Source organism: Limanda limanda, chromosome 12 (genome assembly GCF_963576545.1).
Source record: "Limanda limanda chromosome 12, fLimLim1.1, whole genome shotgun sequence".
In the NCBI taxonomy this organism is placed as follows: Eukaryota; Metazoa; Chordata; class Actinopteri; order Pleuronectiformes; family Pleuronectidae; genus Limanda; species Limanda limanda.
Genome location: NC_083647.1, coordinates 10,489,917 through 10,510,341, shown reverse-complemented (window position 1 = coordinate 10,510,341; position 20,425 = coordinate 10,489,917). Strand labels below are relative to the sequence as shown.

The 20,425-nt window shown below is 41.9% G+C and overlaps 1 protein-coding gene across 1 annotated transcript in view; it reads right to left on the bottom strand.

Annotated features, from left to right (window-relative positions):
- The window catches only part of dlgap2a (discs, large (Drosophila) homolog-associated protein 2a), a 52,988-nt gene that overhangs the window by 14,611 nt on the left and 17,952 nt on the right, over positions 1 to 20,425 (bottom strand). Inside the window, exons 3-5 of the mRNA XM_061082869.1 lie at positions 14,522 to 14,672; positions 13,504 to 13,720; positions 5,900 to 5,959 (exon numbers count right to left, since the gene is read on the bottom strand). Coding sequence (XP_060938852.1) covers positions 5,900 to 5,959; positions 13,504 to 13,720; positions 14,522 to 14,672 — 428 coding nt within the window. The remainder of the gene's footprint in view (positions 1 to 5,899; positions 5,960 to 13,503; positions 13,721 to 14,521; positions 14,673 to 20,425) is intronic.

Sequence of the window (20,425 nt, the reverse complement as noted above, 5' to 3'; positions counted from 1 at the left end):
ATCCTTTTCCCTGACAGAGAGGTGAACGCTGCTGAACTTTGCTTCCTTTCCTGTCTTACAAAAGCTTACATCACACAAGGCAATTAAGGAAGTCCTTATGAGACTGAAACCGGTTCTATTTTGAATTCTAATGAGCTGCATCTCTCATGGAAACCCGCCCCCTCCTTTAAAAAAAAGTTAGGGCATTGAGTTAATAGCATTTCACCCTAACTTAATTGTAGCCTGGACAACACAATTACAGAGAAAACATAGGGATGCATTTTCTTTTGCATCCCTTTTTTGAAAGAGGATCCGCTATGATCAAAACAAAACCTCAAGCACCTATGATCGGTCTCAAGTCTGTCCCTTTCCTGTATTGTGGTTGTGTTATATATAGTAATATACAGTAAACACAACCACATCTGGTCTATGAAAAGCATTCTGCTGCTCCGGGTGCTTAATGACGCACAATGCCGTCCATTCAGAAAATGTGTTTCCTCCTGATGCATAAGTGAGGAAGATGAGGTAAGAGAGCGCGGAGATGCAGAGGTAAGATAGAGGGGGAGAGAGAGAGAGAGAGAGAGAGAGAGAGAGAGAGAGAGAGAGAGAGAGAGAGAGACAGGCAGGGAGGGTGGATCTGTGCAGACAAGAAGAGAGGGGGAGAGGGAGAGGGAGAGGGAGAGGGGTTTTGGGTTTGTGTGTGGAGGAAAGCGAGGAGAGCGAGCAGAGATCAGGAGGAGAGAGAGATGACCCATTCAGGGGGCATGATTCAGCAGAACGACCAAAATAGAGCTATTATTAGCCCCAGCCAGTCGAGCATGGGGGAGTCATTATTCCTGTGCCCTTCTCAGCATCTATTCAACTCGCTCACTCACTCACTGAACAATGTTCTGTGATAAATGCACCACTGTGACATGGACAAAATAGAAATTAGAGGCATTAGTGTATGAAAGCCTCCGAAAGAAAATAAAACCATGTGGTGTGTGTTAAGAGTGCAGATACCCGACCCAACCGAATCCCGACAGACTGAGTCACCTTGGCCTGACAGATTTTATACAAAACAAGTTTAACAACAAATAATGTCAGGGACAGGGTAAAACTTTAACTGCATCTGGTTGCAGGGCAGGTCCAGACACAGAATGCCTGTCGGGTTCTTGTCAGGCTCGGATCCCTTTCCTCAAACTGTCCATTGCTGCAGCTCCTCTATTCAGCCTCTGTTTGTTGTGATTGACCTAACCCTAACCCTAACCCTTCCAGCATGAGAAGAAATGTTGGCATCCTATCTTGCTTTACTTGGCTTTGTTAGGGACTGTGCCAGACCTGCTGCTTGGCCTGTATAATGCAAATATGACGTATTGTGGCATTACAATTATACAGAGTAGTGTTGAGGTGTTTCAGGAGAAGTGTTATTGGGAGAAAAGCTGTAATACACTGGAGGAAAGAGAAGAAGTAAAAAAGCATCATATGTCTCATTTAAGCTCATCCACTGGAGGAAAATGTGACACTGTTAAAGTACCTTAACTAAACATTATCATTGTTCTATGTTCCATGCCCCAGAGTCTGGAACATCTCCAGACCACCAGATACCAGCACTTAGAGGTCCAAGGAATTTTGAATTTAGTCTGGTGGTGGACTATCTCTGAGGAGGACTTAGAGATAGGAGTCCGCAGTTTCCCATTCCCTTCTAATAGTCAACCTTGGTTTCTTTAAACATTGGCTCCTGACCTTGGTTATAACTGTGTCAGATCAGAAGATGGTTTCACGTTTGCATTGGTGATTTGTAGAAAAATGTGACAGTGAACAAAGGATCAGATGTTTATTTATCATTTAAATAAGACAAAATGTAAAAACTTCCTCAAAGGTTCTTATGGAAAACTCTTCTGGGAATGTGGAATGAAATGTAGATCATTATAGATCATATAGTTTATAGTTGTTATCTTGTCCTATTTGTACTTCCATTAAATGGAAGCCTGGACATGTCACATGGTGGGAAGGATATAGAAAAGGTTTGATTCTAATCAAACCTAGCCTCAAAGGACTTACATTTGGTCTGAGGGTTTGAAGAAGAAAATAACTGGTTCTTTTTCCAGCAGATAGGATTTTAGCCAATCTCTGTGCATCTAATTTCTCCAAGAATTAGAGTACTACTCTGTATGACTTGGGTTAATTGATTCTCACCAAGTTGCTGAGCTGTATCCCCCATTGATCAATATCATTTGGTTAATCTTCAAGCAAAGCAGAGTGTTCTTCTCAGTCTTTGTATTTGTACACACTAATTCAGCAAGAAATCTACAGCAAACATGCAAATGACTTTGTCCTGTTGGTCCTAGAGCTTAGAATCAGAAAATGCTTTGTGTGTTGTTCTGAAGGACAAATACAAACGACACAAGTTGTCATTTTATTTGAAGATCTCAGTGGATCTTTTGCAAATATAGACAGTTGTTCCTCATGTGTCAATTTCTTGTTGCAGGGCCCTTTGTCAAAAAGTAAACCTTATTTTATGAACTTTGTATTACTGTGTGGCAATAGACGTTGCGTCTCCCCACAGACGTCATAGACGTCGAGTCTCCCCACAGCAGCCATTCCTTTTTTTACCTTCTTAATTTTTACTCTTCACCAAACATAAATTCAAACTCAACTCAACTTAAAGGGTCCAGCTATTTCTGGTGGCCTGGCAGCTCAGCTCAGTCTTTTCCATGCCTCTCTCGTGCTTCTCTCCTTTCCATGCGTGTTTCTGTGTCTCTCTCTGGCAGTTCTGCTGTTACCTTTTAAACATGAGGATCAACAGCCAACATCCCTCAGCTACACTGCCTGATCCTCTGGTACAGGTGGAGGTGCTCTCCCAGCTCTCCCAGCTCTCTCAGCCACCTCCATGCCCACAAACTGGTTGTCAATCTGGTCGGTGTAATACAGCCAGACATACTCGTCTGTTCAGCCAACAGTTGACTCGGGGGAGGGTGTAATATGTCACATATCTAAGGTTGAATGAATCCGATTTATAAAGGCTCAATTGGCATGTTTTGAATGTAGCAAAGCGAACAGTATTCCGATGAATTCCATCAGAAAACTGACAGGTGAAGTAAAAGATTGTCTGAAAGAAAAACAAATAACCCTCTTCAAACTAATTTGTCTGTCAAATCTGAAATATGTCAAAGATGATCTTGCTCTCTTGCAATATGTCAAAAGAAATGAAAAGAAAAATAAGGTTCTTTTCTTTATGTCACATTCAAAATATTAAATTAAAACCATCATGTCAGAACTAAAGACATGGCGACTTGTTACAATTTGTTGCATAAATTGAAACCTATGAGAGATTGACCATACTTTTAACTTCATTTACATTTCATTAGTAAACATTTTTAAAAGGAGTTTATGGTGTTTATCTCTAGTTTCAAGTCTTCTTCAAAACAGCATGTCGTTCATTATACAAAATATGGTCCCATTAAGAGTCAAATAGAAGATAAAGCAAGGTATGTATTGGGGCATAAATACGGCGTGATTGAATACAGCTAGTATTGTCCAATGGGTGCAGGTCGCATTTGTCCACCGCCAAATATGGTTACTTGTTGTTTCAAAAAACCAAGATGGCTCTGGAAAAACGCCAAACTCAAGGTTTCACAGCAGAAGTTCACAAACCAATGACACAGTGGGATAACATGGCTTCCCAAGACCGTGTTTGTAGTACATTGTACATTAATAGTACATTGTTTGTCTATCAGGGGATTCTCAACGTAAAAATGTTTGTGAACCACGGTTTCATATTTTGATCACATTGTGCATATTCCTCAACAAAATGAACCTGAAAGGAAGACACACATGATGTCTGGGCCAAGTCGATCAAAGTAGTTAAAGGAGTACAACTGGTGTGTGCAGCGGAAGGAAACTAACAAATACGAAATTCTGTAGCATGCAAGAAAACAACATTTACAACTGCAGATGTGCCAAACGTCTCCCTGACAGCAAGAAGAACAACATGTCTCCTGGTGTGCAGGTGAAGTTTCAACACACAGTATGTGCAGCAGGAACAGTTTGAATGATAGAGGTTGCTCAGAGGTTGCTAAATGTATTTGGTGAGAATACTCGACTTAATCTCTCCCTCTGACAAACACACACACACAAAAACACACACACACACAAACACACACACAGCGCCAGTGAGGCTGATTAACGCGAGACCCAAAGGTAGTGATTCAACCACTCCATCTCTGTTAGGACCTCTCTATCTATCAGGAACTGGCTTCTATGCTAACATGAGGGTGGGGCTGGCGAAGGGGGGGTGGCGGAGTGCAGTTGAGTGACGCGTCATTAAGAGACTTTCTCCCCGATTGGATTTATCACTGTAAAGGAAATGCAGCAGAGTTTGTTTTGCAGCAGGCTTTTAAGGATATGCAAATGATGAGAGCGAGGGAGGGAGCGAGGGAGGGGAGCAACGGAAGATGGATGGTGAGATCCATTATTGGCACCGTCACCGTGTTGCAGACAGAAACAATAAAGAAATGAATATAAAAATAGCAACACTAGATAGTAAAAAACGAGACTACGTGAGTGCAAGTGAGTTTGTGGAAGTTTAAAAGTTCCCTGAGAACAACCGACCCAGCTAATGCAAATGTAGTCACTTCATAGCTAGTTTTGCTTTTCTTTTCGCTCGCCTCTGTTGCCTCTGATGTCGTCCTGCTGTTCATGAAAGTCACACTGTCGACTCTGTCTTTTACGTAATGGCTGCTGCCGTCTGTTCGGGAGCAAATCTCTGCTTTAGTTCCTGGTGGCACGCTGAGCAGCATCTGCACGTCACCACGGAGATGCATGTCCCTGTGGTCCTAACCCTAACCCTTTTAAGAAAAACAAACTGGCTTCTTGTCGACGAGATGGATCACTAAAACACCAGACGGAAGCTAATAATAGAAGCATCAAGAGGGTGATGTGTACATGCGGGTCTGTGCTCATGTTCTGGAGGATGGGGGATGTTGGAGAAAGGGCAGGTTTGAGAATGTGATGCAATCGTAAATATGTCAGGCAACAGCAGAGGAAGCACTCTCAACAATTGAGAGTCTGTCAAGACTGTGGTCTCTCCCTCAATCAAAACAGCCGGATGATTTATGTGCAGTGGGGCAACTGGGTTTTCCAGTCAATCTATCTACTGTAGGGTTGAGTGTTTCATGAATCAACAAAGAATTCTGGGGAAGATAATGACAACTGGTCAAGTCGCACAGATACGGAGAGACTGTTGTGTAAAGAGATTGTTATAATTATGGACCCAAATGCAGTCCAAATCCCGAGACTGCATTTGAACATTACGCTGTTCCATTTCGAAGAATCCTCCAAATATGGCGGACAAAGGCATACTTTCACACCTGCTCAATGATGGCTGTGGGTGGAGCATTCAGAGGCCAACCTGCCCCAGGATTCATTGTGCATCGGTGCCAAACCTCAGTGTGGCTTAGCATGGAGTTCAACATCAGCAAACTTTGAACCACAACATTCCCCTGCATTCGCATTTGTGATAATGGCAGTGGCAAGAGATGAGACGTCCGATGCTGACACTTTTACACTCCAACTGTATTAGGCTTCTATTCAACCAAACAGCTAACGGTAAACATGTTAAAGTAACAAGGGGCATTAAAACTTTCTTGACGTGTCCAACTGCACATAGTTCAAGTTTGGTAAGGTTAGGACAAGCCGGTGAATTAAATTGTGGAAATCCTTCTAAGACCCGATCATCTAGTCTCGGTTTGGTCTTCATGGGCTGTGTAGGCAACGTCTTCCAAAAGAAGGGGCCCTGAATTGTGTTGGTAACTTGTAGTCCATTAATCATATGGCCTTTTTTTACATCAGCTTGCTGCAGGAAAACTCACCTCCCATTAAGCTAATATGTAGTGCACTAATAAGGAGCAGTGGAGGACGGCCCAGGTAACAGGTTTACCTGGGGTTTGTTGGGGAGTCCGATCAATGCTGCAGGTGGAGGGGAGGCAGAACTGGATCCCTGAAAACAAGGGAGTGGGGTGGATGTTCAGAAGAATGGGCGTATCTGCCCCAACATACAGTACAGTACAGTCTATTAACATTAAACAAGGAAGAGTGGATCCAGGGAGAGACGGCAGGCAGTGGGGATCATCCTGCATAGTGGGTTGAAGAAAATACTATTCTAAAACATGGCATCACTAGAAAAGAGCACTGCCTAGAAAGTCTAAGCACATAGATCGTTAAATGAGCATTTGGATCAGAATCGGACTATTTCAGTCAGGTTTAAAATCAGTAATCAGCATTCATAAAAACACTTTTTATTTCCCTGTACAGTTTTTTTTGTTACGTCTCTGAGTGATCATCTGTCTCATACTTATGTTCCTTATTGTTCAACATGTTTGAGCAAACAGGTTGTGAAATCTAACCTGACTCTGTGACACTGCTCCAAAATTAGTTTTAACAACTAATTTAATAAAGTGACGGTCTGCAATATTCTGTGGAGTAGCAGTGACATGTATGGCGTCACCGTTACAGGTGACCTGCAACTGCAACTGTGTGCACTGTGCTAACCAGGCATCAATGCTATTAGCAATGCGGTGTATAAATCGTGATTCATACTTCATACGTATATTTATTCGGATATGTTTTTTTAATTGTTGCGTGCCTGTCCGTTAGCAGGATTACTCATGAACTACTGAACAGATTTTTTTTGAAAGAGTAGCATATGGCCCAAGACAGAACCCATTAACTATGGAGTGGATTTAATTAATGAGCTAATCCAGGATTTTTTTTTTCTGTCTTTTACATTGGAAGATTTGTGAATCTCTAAAGAAATAATGCAGAGATCAGGCATATTAAGGGGACTGAAATCAATAATCAATGCATTCTAATGATCTAGTCTATTGAGTATTTTCTAAAATGCTTCTAGGGCAGTAATTTTGCCTCTGATTTAGACAGTATGACCTGATTTAGTCATATATCAAGAAGATGTGCTCTTAATGTGTGCTAACAATGGCAACAACCGAGGTTATAACCATTCAATATGTGAAAAGGGTCGGGCAAAATGAAATGATCATGATATTTGTTATCGTTCAACCTTGTAAATGTTACCACCCTACTCGATGCTCCTACAAATGTGTTCACAAAGAATGAAAGTGGATATACACAGAGAGAAAATCAAGAAACTATGCAAACCAAAGAAGGGCAGTTCATTAGTTTACCATGTTGTTGGCTCATTTGTCTTTTAATAATTTTACAGTAAATCACGTGTTATTACAAACACACCTTGCATGTCAGGTTTTGTCTGCAAACCTTGAATTAAGCAGAAATGTCACATCCACCCAGCAGCATCGTTCCCATTGTTCAACAGTTCACAGCAGAAAGAAAGGACCTGTTATCATTTACCAGTATCTCTCATGGCATGATCGAATCCTGATGCCCTTTATTCTCAGACTACCACTTATGAATAAACATTACATCTCTGCAGTACATGTTAAATGTGCTGCTTTTATATGACAATTTTGCTAACACAAAGTTAAATGTGGAAGCGGCCCAGGGAAGAAAGAGAAATGGGTGTAAAGAATAAAACAATACAACCTAATTAACTTCCCTCCCCTTTGAGAACCCTTTCAGATTCAGTCAATTTAGCAAACTTTCAGAAAGTGCTCTGCGCAGATTTAATTTAAAACAACACACAGGAAGAAGGTCTTGTCTGGCAGCTCTCTGATGTTCAGCTGAAAGATTCTTTTTGTTCCAGTGCACTTTATTAGAGCCCAGACTCCAGTGGCAGATCCTATACAGAGCCCATTAATTGGACAGATAGCACAGATATGCGTCTTGTGATTTGCCTGAATTAAGCGGTTCAATGCTGGTAACAGATGTCCGCGTCTTCGGTGGTATGCAGGATGTGTTCATTGCAGTGATTATCAAAATGAAACCATGAATAGAACCAAACACGTACATTGAGGCACCGGGTATGAAATGCACAAAATATTGAGGCCATCTGTCATGCACCAATATACCATAGTTTTTGTCACGTTTTGAAAAATAGCCACACAAAGATGTACACCTCTTTTCAGGAAGGAACACGATTCAATTAATCACATTACACTTATGTCCCCATTGTGATACATTCTCAATCTTTGATTCCTGAGCAATAAGATGATATCTCATGATAAAAAATACAATGTCACCTCTCAACAAGGCCTGCTGATACTGTCGTCAGATTATCAAACACATGTAATCACTTTCTTTTGTATATTTCTTAAATAGATGTATTTATACATATTGTCCAGCAATGATGTGTGTGTACAGTGTAGGTGCATGAAGGTAACATGAGGTTATGAGGCTACATACCATAACTCTTATAGTTTATAATTATATTTGAGTTTCTCTCCCAACAAATAAAGAGTACAGTTTTCTGTCGATTGTGCAAACACTATTCCACAGTATCATTTCACTCGTCTTTATAACTGCCGAGTCCACCCAGCAGCTCACATAGTAAACAGAATGTCCTTGTAGTTATATAATAACTGCCAACATTTACTTCACTCCACATTGGAGTGAAAATAAACACAGAGCCCAAAAACAAGTGAAGCAAAGCAAGGATTGCCTGGACCTTGCATACATTTGGCCATTTTGTCCGTAGCCTATAACAAGAGCTTCAGAAGAGTCTCTGAAAAATATGTGAAAAATGACTTTGATGATATCCACTGACAGAACAAGAACGTTCATTACAAGTGTATCAAGTGATTCAAATAGGTACTCTGATGTAGGCAGTTTTGTCCTGGAAGTTAGTAGTGGTTGTTTCAGAGGAGTTCACAGTTTTTTTCTTTCAGTAAATGTGTCTGAAACATCATTGTTCAGTCACAACATCAGAGCGATCATCACAGTTTTGCAGTCCATGGCGCGTGGTTCTAACCGCGCTTGATTCAGTCTCTCACCTACAATATCAATACAGATTGATGACTTTGGAAGTCCTTGCTTGAATACCAATGTTCACATGACATTTAAATCCGCACACAGCTACAAACCATGAACTATATATATATATATATATATATACTTAGTTTGAGCTACATTTCATCTGCTGAGAACGAGGTACGAACTCACAGAGTGAGAGATACATATGTAATTTCTGCACTATTGTACTCGTATCTACCGCTCCATAGTTCCATACTTGCACTCCGGTGCATTGATTCTCTTCTATTGCCCCTCTTCTGCCACCTGCACCACAGAAAAGCCTTCTCACTCGATGAATTCTCCGGACTATCCGGGGTCTCTTCTTCTATTTGTTCCCCACACTCCTGGTATACAGCCATACACTGCAGTGTCTCTACTATAAAATCATCTGGCTCCTCATGTGCCACTTCCACTGAGGATGTGACTTCAAGATCTGGTAGCGATGAATCTGTATCTGGTGAAAGAGGATCTGAGGCTGTATTTGTGGGTCCAAAATCTAGTTCCAGTGATGTATCTGGGGATTCAGAACTAGGAGGGGATACCGTAACAGTGACCTGGGGAAGTGGGACTTTGTTTAGTTCCAAGGCGATGTCCTGAGGGAAGTGAGATAGGAAATTGTGCATGGCTGGATCCAAACAGATGGATTCCGTTAACTGTGGAGGATCCAAGGGGCACAGCGTGGCAGGGTCATCAGGGTCAGTGGATATGGGTGAACAATCTGACTGGTATAAGGGTGGGTCTAAATTGTCAGCATCAGACGAAGAGTCATAATTCAGGTCAAATGGCTCTGGTTCAGGGTCCATGAATACAGAGTCAAGATCATCTTGATCAAAGGAAGTCAGCATGACTAAGTCAAAGTGGACCAGATCAGCTTGATATATGGTGATGTTATCCAATGGTTCTGGAAGGGGTGGCCACTCCGAGTCTTGGGACTCAGTGTTTGGTTGAGTTTCTTCCGAAATGGAAGCAAAGGTGGAAACCAGCATTGTTCGCTCTGGTAGAGGGTCAGGGGGATCATCTGGAAAGGTGATAATGGGATCTGGATTTGTGTCACTGTCAGTTGGACTTCCAGGAGAGTCTGTGTCGAGGTATTCTGACACCACAATGGGATCTAGATTTGTGTCACTGTCAGCTGGACTTCCAGGAGAGTCTGTGTCAAGGTATTCTGATACCACAATGGGATCTGGATTTGTGTCACTGTCAGTTGGACTTCCAGGAGAGTCTGTGTCAAGGTATTCTGACACCACAATGAAGGGACATCTGATGTCAGACTCTAAATGACATGGTTTAACAGCATCAAGATTACAAGGGTCATCACAGGTTGCAAGTGGCTCTGGATTAATTGCATCAGATGAAGACTCTATGGCTAAGTCTGATGGCTTTGATTCTGGTTCTGTTGATTCAGCAGGATCAGGATCTTCCGAACCTAAATATGGCAGAGATACAGTAGTGGGATCTTCAAATACTGGATCTGGCTGGTCCACAGCATTGGGATCTGTAGATTCTGAAACTGAAATGGTTTCATATTCCTCTGGTGGAGACACAGTAAGAACAGGGACTGGATATGGTAGCTGTATCTTATCTACTTTAATTAGTTCTATATCTTGGGATGCCATGACATCAGAACAAGATGGTTCAGTATCTGCATGGAACTCACTAGCTGGTTTTATATTTATTAGTTGTGGGGTGATTGGCATTTCTTGTTCCACTGTCCCTGAATCCTGAGGGCTTTCAGGGGCTGTTCCTGACAGAAGTGGCACCGCACCATGAGTTGTTACTGGATCATTAGTGACAATGTCAGTTGGATTCAAAATTGCATGCTTTGGTACATCTGATTTTGGTTGTGGTGTATCTCTGGAGGGAACAGCAGTCAACTCAAACAGCTCTAGTTGGACTGTTCTAACAGAGCCTGGACGTATCGGGTCCAGAGAAAGTGGTATGGCACTCTCTACATACATTGACCTTGGACAGGCAAGAATGCTTGGGTCCATTGAGAGCTGTTTTGGCAGATTTCGACGGGCACTTTTCTTTTCGTCATTCTCCTCTGGACAATTGACGGCTGCATCGGCAGTGCTCTGACGAACAAGGACCTTGCTTCTGGCCTGGGTCCCCACAGACACTTTGGAAACTTGGGGTCTCTTTTCTCGGGCTCCCCCTTTCCCTCTATCTACTGAGGAGGTTCCAAGTCTTTCTGCCCCTTCCCCTACCCCTGCACTTGCACCTGCAGCTGCACCTGTCCCTGCCCCTGGCTGTACCCCTACCCCTGCTCCTGTCCCTGTACCCGCCCTTCCACCTGTCCCTGCCCTTGCTCCTGTCCCAGATCCAACCCCTCCTCCTAAACCTACCCCGGCTCCACCCGTCATTTGGCCACCCTGAGGAGACCATGTGTTGTAATGCTGCGTGAACGTATTGAAATTACTGTTGAAAGCACGAAGCTCTTTACAAAGGTCCTTCCTGAGATCAGCAAGCTCTCGACGCATGGCAGAGACCTCTTCCTTCCATTGCATGCTGATAGCTGCAGCTAAGCTAGCTGACTCTTTGATACTGGCCTGGATGGCTATTGGTGATGGCCGTTCTGGGGCACTAGATCTTGGTGATCTGAAGAGGCTTGGAGAAACAGGTGGTCCAGACAGAGGTTTGGCGGTAGCCCCCATGTCATCTTGTTGGTAAAGCCTGTCCCTTCTGATGGGGCAGCCTAGATCATCATGTGCCAAAGGGGCTGTGTCTGCCAAATCCCCAAGTATACCGGTCTGGTCAGGTAAACAAGAGTCTTCCTGCACATAATTTCTGTCTGCAAGACAAATGTAAATATGTATCTGTAATATTGCCATAGGTGTGAGCAGCTGGAGAGAATGTGCTTTCAATTGCCACAAACCAATAACAAGAAGTCATGCACTGAATGCCATGAGTCAAAATAAGGTAAGAAAGGAAATTTACAACCATTCGGTGCTAGTGTTAGGATTTTTGCCCCAATTCACTTATCTGTATACCTTGGATGTGGAGTAAAGATTTGAATTGTTTGTAATACTATTCTAAATCATAGTCCTAATCAAAGTGCTCCCATTTTGACTCATTTCCATCAATGGTTTACACTGCCTTCTCAACCTTCATTTGTAGCATGCAATCTTCACATCTTTTCAAAGCACAAAGCTGAATTTCCTAGCTCTCAGAATACATCACAGAGAATGGACAATATTTATTATAAATGAGGAGTAAGAACAACCCTTGCATGCTCTTCTGCTTTCATTTGAGGTAAAGCAAAATGTACTTTGTGCAATGAAAAGAGGCAAAGATGAGCAAAGCTTCAAAACATTTTCTCAAAAATTCAGGAAGTATAGTATGAACCCTATTGAAAATATGAGGTCCAGTTTGATCGATTCATTCAAAGCACTACCTGCCCAATGTCCAGAATAATAGCCAAATCCATCAAATACCAAAAATTCTAAAAATGCAAACATATTTAAATTGACTGAGAAAGCAGTGTAAGCAAACATGTATAGGTATGAATAATTGATAATAAGCACATCTCCAGGTGTCCACACCTCTAATCCTCCCTATTATAGGCTGACTGTTGCGTTTAGTTCATGAATCTACTGTGGGAAGAGGTGGAATCCGCTCAGACTTCTTGTCCAGAAACTGTCTTCTTTTCTTCCCACCTTCTTCATCTGTACATGGACGTTATCATGTCCTCTGTGAATCCAGCAACCATGGGAATTGTTGAAACCACCACCAGCTTACAATTTACAATCAGTATCAGGCTCAGTACCACAAATAAATGCATGTGTCAGCTAAGTAGGTTTAGATTTATTGCAGCAAGTTTGCATATGTGATATATGTGACTGACCAGTGGGACACTTCAGTTAGCGATATATTCAGAGCCAACTTTACATTTTCCATTATCCACACTATTGTTTGGACACAATAGTGTGCAGCTTTGTAATAAGATCTCATTGTGTGCGAACATGAGCTTTGCAATCAGACAAAATCATTTTTGTGAAGTGAACAATCTCTGGGCAAACAAATTTCATAGGGTATGGTGTAATATTTGAGTGTATGCAGCACAGTGTAGTGCACTGAGTTCACACATAAAGAATGCAAACTTTGCATTTGGAAATTTCACCAGTTTGCAATAGAGCTGTGAGTAAGTGTCACCATGTGGCCTCATAAAAAAAAATCACACAGCCAAAATATATCAGAAAAAGCAATTGTGTCCTTATGACCTGATATTTCAGATAATGTCCAACTGTGATTTTCAATAGGGTTCATTGCTTTACTCTCTGATGCATCCAATGGATGAGCAGATGAGGCACTGTATCCAAAATACAGTAGGATGAACTGGTACAGCTCACAAGCGATAGCTACGGTCGACCTCCATCAAAAACAATGGAAACATACAGGAGTGATTCATGCAAAGATACAAAGCTGTTTGACAGCACAACTGGTTTGCACTAACTGTTCTAGATTCATCCATTACCACACATCAATGCCAACTGTAAGCTTCTGGTGTCCGTTTGTCACTTCCACTCAAGCAAACAAATGTCAACATCCAGGATGTTATATGTTTTCTTGTGCTAATTGAAGGTAGGGTTAGTCTGTGCTTACCTGTGGTGGCTCTGATGGTGGAGGTGACAGTGGAGGCCATGGGGGGGATGCAGTCATCGTCCTGGGAGTAGCCGGCCTGGATGGCTCGCAGGTAGCTGTGACTGCGGGTGCGGAAGCAGCCGGGGATGTCCAAGGCCTCCATGGCCTGGGATTCCACCTCACTGAACACCGACTCGCACACCGACTCAAACTGGCCATTTATTTCTGTTTCACTCACCTGCCAGAAACAAAAGCCATCAGCACTCTTTCAAGCCAATGGGAATATTTCGTTGTTATATATTAATTACTTAGTTGTAAAGCCGGACAGTGTTCTCTTTAAATTTTCATTTGATTGAACCTCAATGAAATGGTGCAAAATGAAGCAGAGAAATCGATAACAAATGTTTTTATTTAATGGCACAAAACAGATTTGGGGATTTTTTTTGAATGATGTATAGAAATTACTCCACCGTTTCCACACTACTAGAAAAACAATAACAATGTGATGTGTGTGTGACATTGAATTGTTACACATGTTTTTTTTACTGAGCAGAAATCTGTTGACTATCGTTTCATTCTCATTTGGCGAGATCAAGAATCATAGATAAACATCTTGTTCTACTGAGGTTTGGAATTAGTGGGAGTTTAGTTGGGCTTTTAAGACTCTGAACAAATCAATACTGCTCTCATTCAAGGGAGATAAATATCTCAACAACCACAGCTGGAGTTCTATAATTCATAAAAATTGTGCAATGATCCATCATGTAAATTGATAATTAAATGAAAAAAATAATTTGTGGGTTTTGGAAAACGATCTATGAAATATACTCAAACAAGAGTTGCAGTGAAGGAGGAATCAATTTTCTATCTTTCAGCGATTTTAAATGAAGAACTGTGGTGAAATCCTCGGATTCTATTTTTCTGGAGATTCCCTGGGGCCTCCTCTGGGCCCCTCTGCCCTCTGCGGTGTATGAACCACTGCTCGAGATGGATTCAGGAATCATTCCTAATTGAAAGGGTGTCGACTCACCTGGCTCACTTGGCTAACGCAGCTAGCCTGACTGAGGGTGCTGACAGCCCGCATGTAGCTCTGGTTCCTGGAGCGAAACTTGGGCGAGTTGTAGTTGGCTGAGGGATCCAGGGCAATGCCGGGGTGCATGTCCCTGGCGGCTTGCAGGTGGTAGCTCTGACTGAACGGAGAGAGAGGAAGAGGGGGGAGTGGGACGACAGCGATGGGGTTTATTTCTTAAATAAGATATAATTGAGCTTATTAAGTAAAGTTTGATGAGTGGCTGAGAGGTGCAACATGTTGACAAAAGCAATTACGTGCTATTAAGCTCAGCAGGCGTCCTCTGGGTAACCTGAACTCAAGAGGTAGGCTTGGTTATGACATTTTGTGTCTTCCAACCGGGGTGCCTTCCTCTTTCTGCAGCTCTCCACCGCCAGAGTCCTTAAAAAGATTTCTGCGGGGTTGCAACATCTAATCAATGCTTGGAAATGAGAGAAATGCAAATCGGGAGCTAGTTAACGAGCAAGCACTTCAGAGAGCACTCCGGTGTCAGCCAGGTCAAATGAATGTGCTACCCCAGCATGCAGGGGCGGGAGAGCTGCTCAGAGACCCGTGACTGGGTAGAAATCCGCTGGAGAGAAGATGAACGGAATGACACAGAGGGAGAAATGTGCTTTAAGTAAAGCTGAAGAATACTATGTGAGTCACGTTAGGACGACCAAAGTGAGATTCCCTCAGTCAGATCTATTTGTGATGGCAGGCGGGGATGAGTAAGCAGTTCTGTTGGGCTTTTTATAGAGATAAACGCTGGTGTTTGGCAGCGAGGAAAATGGCAGCATGATTAAAAGTCCCTCAATCCATCTTGTCACGCTGTAGCCAGGCTGTGCGTTATTTGCAAAGCAATATCAACCTTCTAAGCACCCAAAGACGTCCTAGAGCAGAAATATCCAGATATTAAGACTGAATTAAGGGGTGAAGCTGTAAATGGGAAGAAATCCTCTTTTAAATGATGTGGTTAATCGCTCTAAACACACAATAAATAACAAAAAAATAACAGTGATGCTTTCATTGTTAGTATGGGCAAGTCATTAAATACCACGCTGCTGTAATGTGAAGCAGTGAAATCTTATCTATAATGTGTTCGGAAGTGCCTTCTGCTTTGCTTCGTGTGTGCAGATTGCCCCAGGTGACCTCTCACTGACTGGTCTTGAATGTTTTGCTGTGTGAGACGTCCGTATCGAGTGTGTCAGCAGGGAAGCGAGCCAGCTGGCGCCCACGTTTGAGTCCGACCACTTCAACATGGCAGCAACAGGGAGGGGGGGGGGGGGGGGGGGTTGGGGGGGGGGGGCCCTTTATTCACCTTAAGTCTGCAGCAAAATTGGTGATGTAGTTACGCATGTCACTGTTGATTCTATCCAGGCGGTAAGAGCTGCAGGTAGAGAAGAAAACAGAGTTACTGGGTCCAACAGTTCAGAGTCGGATGGATGTGATGTCACTGGGACCACGTCCAATGTAGCGGACTCTTTATGGCCTTTGTGGTGCACTAAATGTTTGCTTTCGGGGGGTTTCACCAAAGTGCTGCAAACATTAGGGCGATACCATGTGACTGACAAAAGTGGGAGAATGTTGCGGTTGCATTCACAAAACAGAAGGCAATGGCTGGCCGAGGCCACATCCTCTGAATGAAGCACACGCACGCACACACACAGTGAATGAGGAGTGAATTAGAAGTAGGTGCACACATGCACACACACACTGCATCAGCACCAAACAAAAATGATAACAAAGCACTTGATGATGAAAAAGCTGCACACGGAAAACAGTGACAGGACATCACACACCACCCGTTGTTTCCCTGTGTGGCTAATTATATTTGGTTAATTGAGCCAAATGAGAGTTAAAACTAAAAAAACGACCTCACGTCCTTCCCCAAGCAATGAATTTAGTCGAGCTTTTAGCTGACAAGATAAGATGTAAGTGCTGAGGCTTATTTAATGCACGGCTGAGGGAAGTGAGGCTGTTTTATCAATTCATGCCACAGCAAAATGTCTCTTATGTATATGAAGCCTACAGGGGACAATATTTAAATGATTAAGTTAATTTGAAAGTGAATTCTACAAAAGCGTAAAATATTGTTTAACAACCTTCGCTGTGGGAAATATCCAATGCTCGGATGATTTAACGGCTTCACCTGTTGCATAAGAATCATCTTGTAAAGTTACAAGCCTTTAAGTAAAAATAACATTACCTGTTCTCGGAAGAAATAGATTGAAACTAAAACTTAACTAATTCTGGACTAGATGGACTTAATCCATGTAAAATGTACAACACAAAAGATCAGCTGAAACAGGACAACCTTCAGGCTATGACATGAATGTAACTATCATTCATCTATAGTTTTACTCTCGGGAGTAGGGAGTATCTTTCAGCAGTAATATTGCAAGTCCACCGTCTTCTTGATGCTCACTAAGTAAACTTGATGTTAGACGATAATATCATGTTTCCTCTCAAACTAAATCCAGAAAATGAACAGTATCTCAGTGACTTCAGAGTGACTCACTGCTGTGAGGGCACCAAGCACTTATAGCTGCAGTGATCCTGGTTGAGCAGGAGTGACGCCTCTACATTAGATACTGTCCAAACAGACAGAGGTCTGAAATGCTAACTGGATTTATTGAGGTGACTCAGATGGTTACACATGTAACCATGGTAACTGCACAGAAAGATGGTGATAGCTATTGACTCAAAATACCCTGAAGATGAAAATGAGATAAGCTAGACTACTGTGTCTTTTTTTCAACCAAACTAAAACTTATGTTCATCAAAAGAGGCTAAAATTTAAATGTACAAACTAACACTGATGATGTTTAACACCATGTTCTTCACCAAAGTCAATGTCTTTGTTAAACTGTTTACATCTGTTCTGGTTAGTTTTGATGTCACATTGTGATTAAGAATTTTTTTACAACATGTGGGCTGCGTCTACCTATACTGGACATTGATTGGTTTGTAGACAGCTGGTTGTCTTTGGAATAAATAAATGAACCTTTACCTGAACTCCTTAATTCCATTGCTACTGTAAAACCCCTATGGTTACTATCACCATCATCAACTTCAGTTACAGTACTTGACACTAGTTTGAAGGTGCTTGATGAACATCCTCATTGTTTAAACATTATACGATTGGAGATGAAGACTAGAAACAATCCTGAGAGACGCTTCATTTTCTTCTTTTATTGTTTAATGCTGTCTCAACTACATGCCATTGGTCCAAAAGTCCAAACTGTCAGAATAAAGAGTTTTAGCACTGTAAACAAATCGTATTATGGTTTAATTTGATCTGTACCCCTTTTGGTCTGAGCAACCCTTCACACTGGTTTTGTAGGTTTAGCCTAAACTAGGTATGAGTGAAAGTGCCCTAACAAGCGCTCTCTTACGAAAACACACAACGTTTTCTTTTTAAGCTACTGACTTTGTGTCAGTGCCGAAACAAATCAAGAGTCATTTACAAACAGTTGCAAAGCTTTTTCATCAAAAAATGAAGTAAATTGGCACAAACATTGACTTATTCACGGTGGTGGAATGAAAATTAGCCTATCTATGCTGGACACGTCTCACACAGCCACAAATCAGTGGAATGGAATCCTGCTTTGACCTTGACGTGCGAGAGAGAAATGCTCATAACCGGTGATGTTTGAATGAGTAATTATATTATGTCAAATCAATTATTATTGAACGCTTTGTCGGTGTTAACTTTGATTAATAATAGCGATTCAAGAAGCTTATCATGGATGGGAGGCAAACAAACATGAGTTATTTTAGAAACTGCCAGAAATGGGTGTGATTGAATTGCTTGTGGTGTTGAGACGCCGAGGCCACAGTCATCTAAAGAGACTGATGTCGATTCTCTCCCGTGGTTGTGTGTCAATGATACCCAGTATCACACATAACAGACACAGGGGCTCATCATGCTAATGGGGAAATCTGCCACATGTCATTTAGATATGATCATCATCAATACATCTGTTAAACGTGTTTAGGAGGACTTATAATAAAGCTGACTCATTTCGACATCATCATATTGGTGGCAGTGGTCCGGAAATGGTGGGCCCGGGTTGGTGGCACACTGCTAGGGGTCTTTGAAAATGTCCCAGATTCATCCATTTAAACTGTCATTATATTTTCTGCGTTGACATGGTGAAAATATTATTAAAACGTGTCTAATATCTTTCTAAAGTTGCTTTCATAATGAACTGCAATGAATTCCTGACATTCTCCAGAGGGGCTAATATGTGAGAATGCAATTGAGAGCGGACTTTCTCCAGAGTCCTGTCAAATTATTTCAAGAGGCATACATGAGTGGGTCCTTGAGATATTTTGTATCTTACGGGGTTCTTGGCTGGGAGGGGTTGGGGGGTGTAATTGATTATTAATGAAATCATCCAACTTTCTAGTGTGCAGGATGTTTGGGCTCAGCAGGCTCTGTGCCGTATTCCTTGATGGTGAGACGAACAAAGAGACAACCCTGTCAACCGCGACAACGTAAGAGCGCCTGAAAGAGAGAAAGATGGAGGGGACACGACCTGACAGCGTGTCCTCACTTTAACGTGATTTGCTTCAGGGACCTGCTGCTGACAAATTTGTGTTTGGCCCATCTCAATGCCCCAGCAAGACATCAAATTGCTACAAGTGCAGAGAAAACACCAACCTCTGTCTTGAATCCAATCTAATTCCCTCCCAAAAATCCAGATTGAACAATAATAGTACGAGAGCTCTCATTCCAAGTGTCAACCGCATCCGCAGAGGCTCTAATGTGTGGATTAAAAACAGATCTAGATATGGACCATAGTGCTGTGTAACCAACAATAAAAACTGAAAATAGTCCAACTTCAAATGACGAGATAGTCGGGTATCTATCCATCTAATCTATCCATCCATTATCTATACTGCTGGGGGAGTTGGAGCCAGTCCCAGCTGACTTTGGGCGAGAGGCAGTGAACACTCACAGGTCCCCAGCCTGTCAGAGGGCAAATATACAGACATAAACAACAACCTATGGTCAATTTAGTATCTATGATTAACCATAAACCCAATCTGCATGTCTTTGGAGTGAGGGAGGAAGACGGAATAAAAGCAAAAAAACAGACACAGAGAGAACATGCAAACACCCTAAGCAACTGGGTTTCAAACCAAGAACCTTCTTGCTTTGAGGGGACAATGACAACCACTGAACTACCATGCTGCCTAATCTAGTTAAATTCTATTCACTTTAAATGTATTTGTACTATGATACTTGCAACAAATCACAACATACATTTTCTTAAGGTACTAAATTCAAGACCTTACTAGAACTATGAACAATCTAATTTAATCTAATCATACACATATAAAACAAGACTGTGCAGGAATTCTATTTTTCAAACATGAGTGTGTTCTTTCATATAAACTGATTTTAGGGGCAATTAAATCTATTCAGAAATTCACCTCTTGCTCCACTCACTTTTATCAAAAATAAATCTCTGTTTATTGAAATTACATGGAAAATAAACTCCCAAAAAGTAAAGCAAAAGCATCTTGATTGACCCCTGGTGGCTGACTGCAGAATAAGTTATGAATGGTTAATGGATCGGTAATATTATTTCCAGTAAATTTGGATTTCATTAGTAATGTTATTCTGTAATTATGGGCTTCAAAGTCATGATTGACAGCTGAGACTGACTCACGATTGGTCAAGTGCGTGATTCGGTGAGACCTCGCTCCCTCAGCTCCAGCTCCTAACTGCTACTACTCAGATTTTGGGTACAAATGTTCATGATGGCAGCGGTCATTTCTATTTTGGCTCAATATTTTTATATTTTTGTTTCCTTTCCAGATCGTGGCAGGAAGCAGAACAAACAGATACGTTTTACTCCATTAGCTAATAAACTGTCTAAT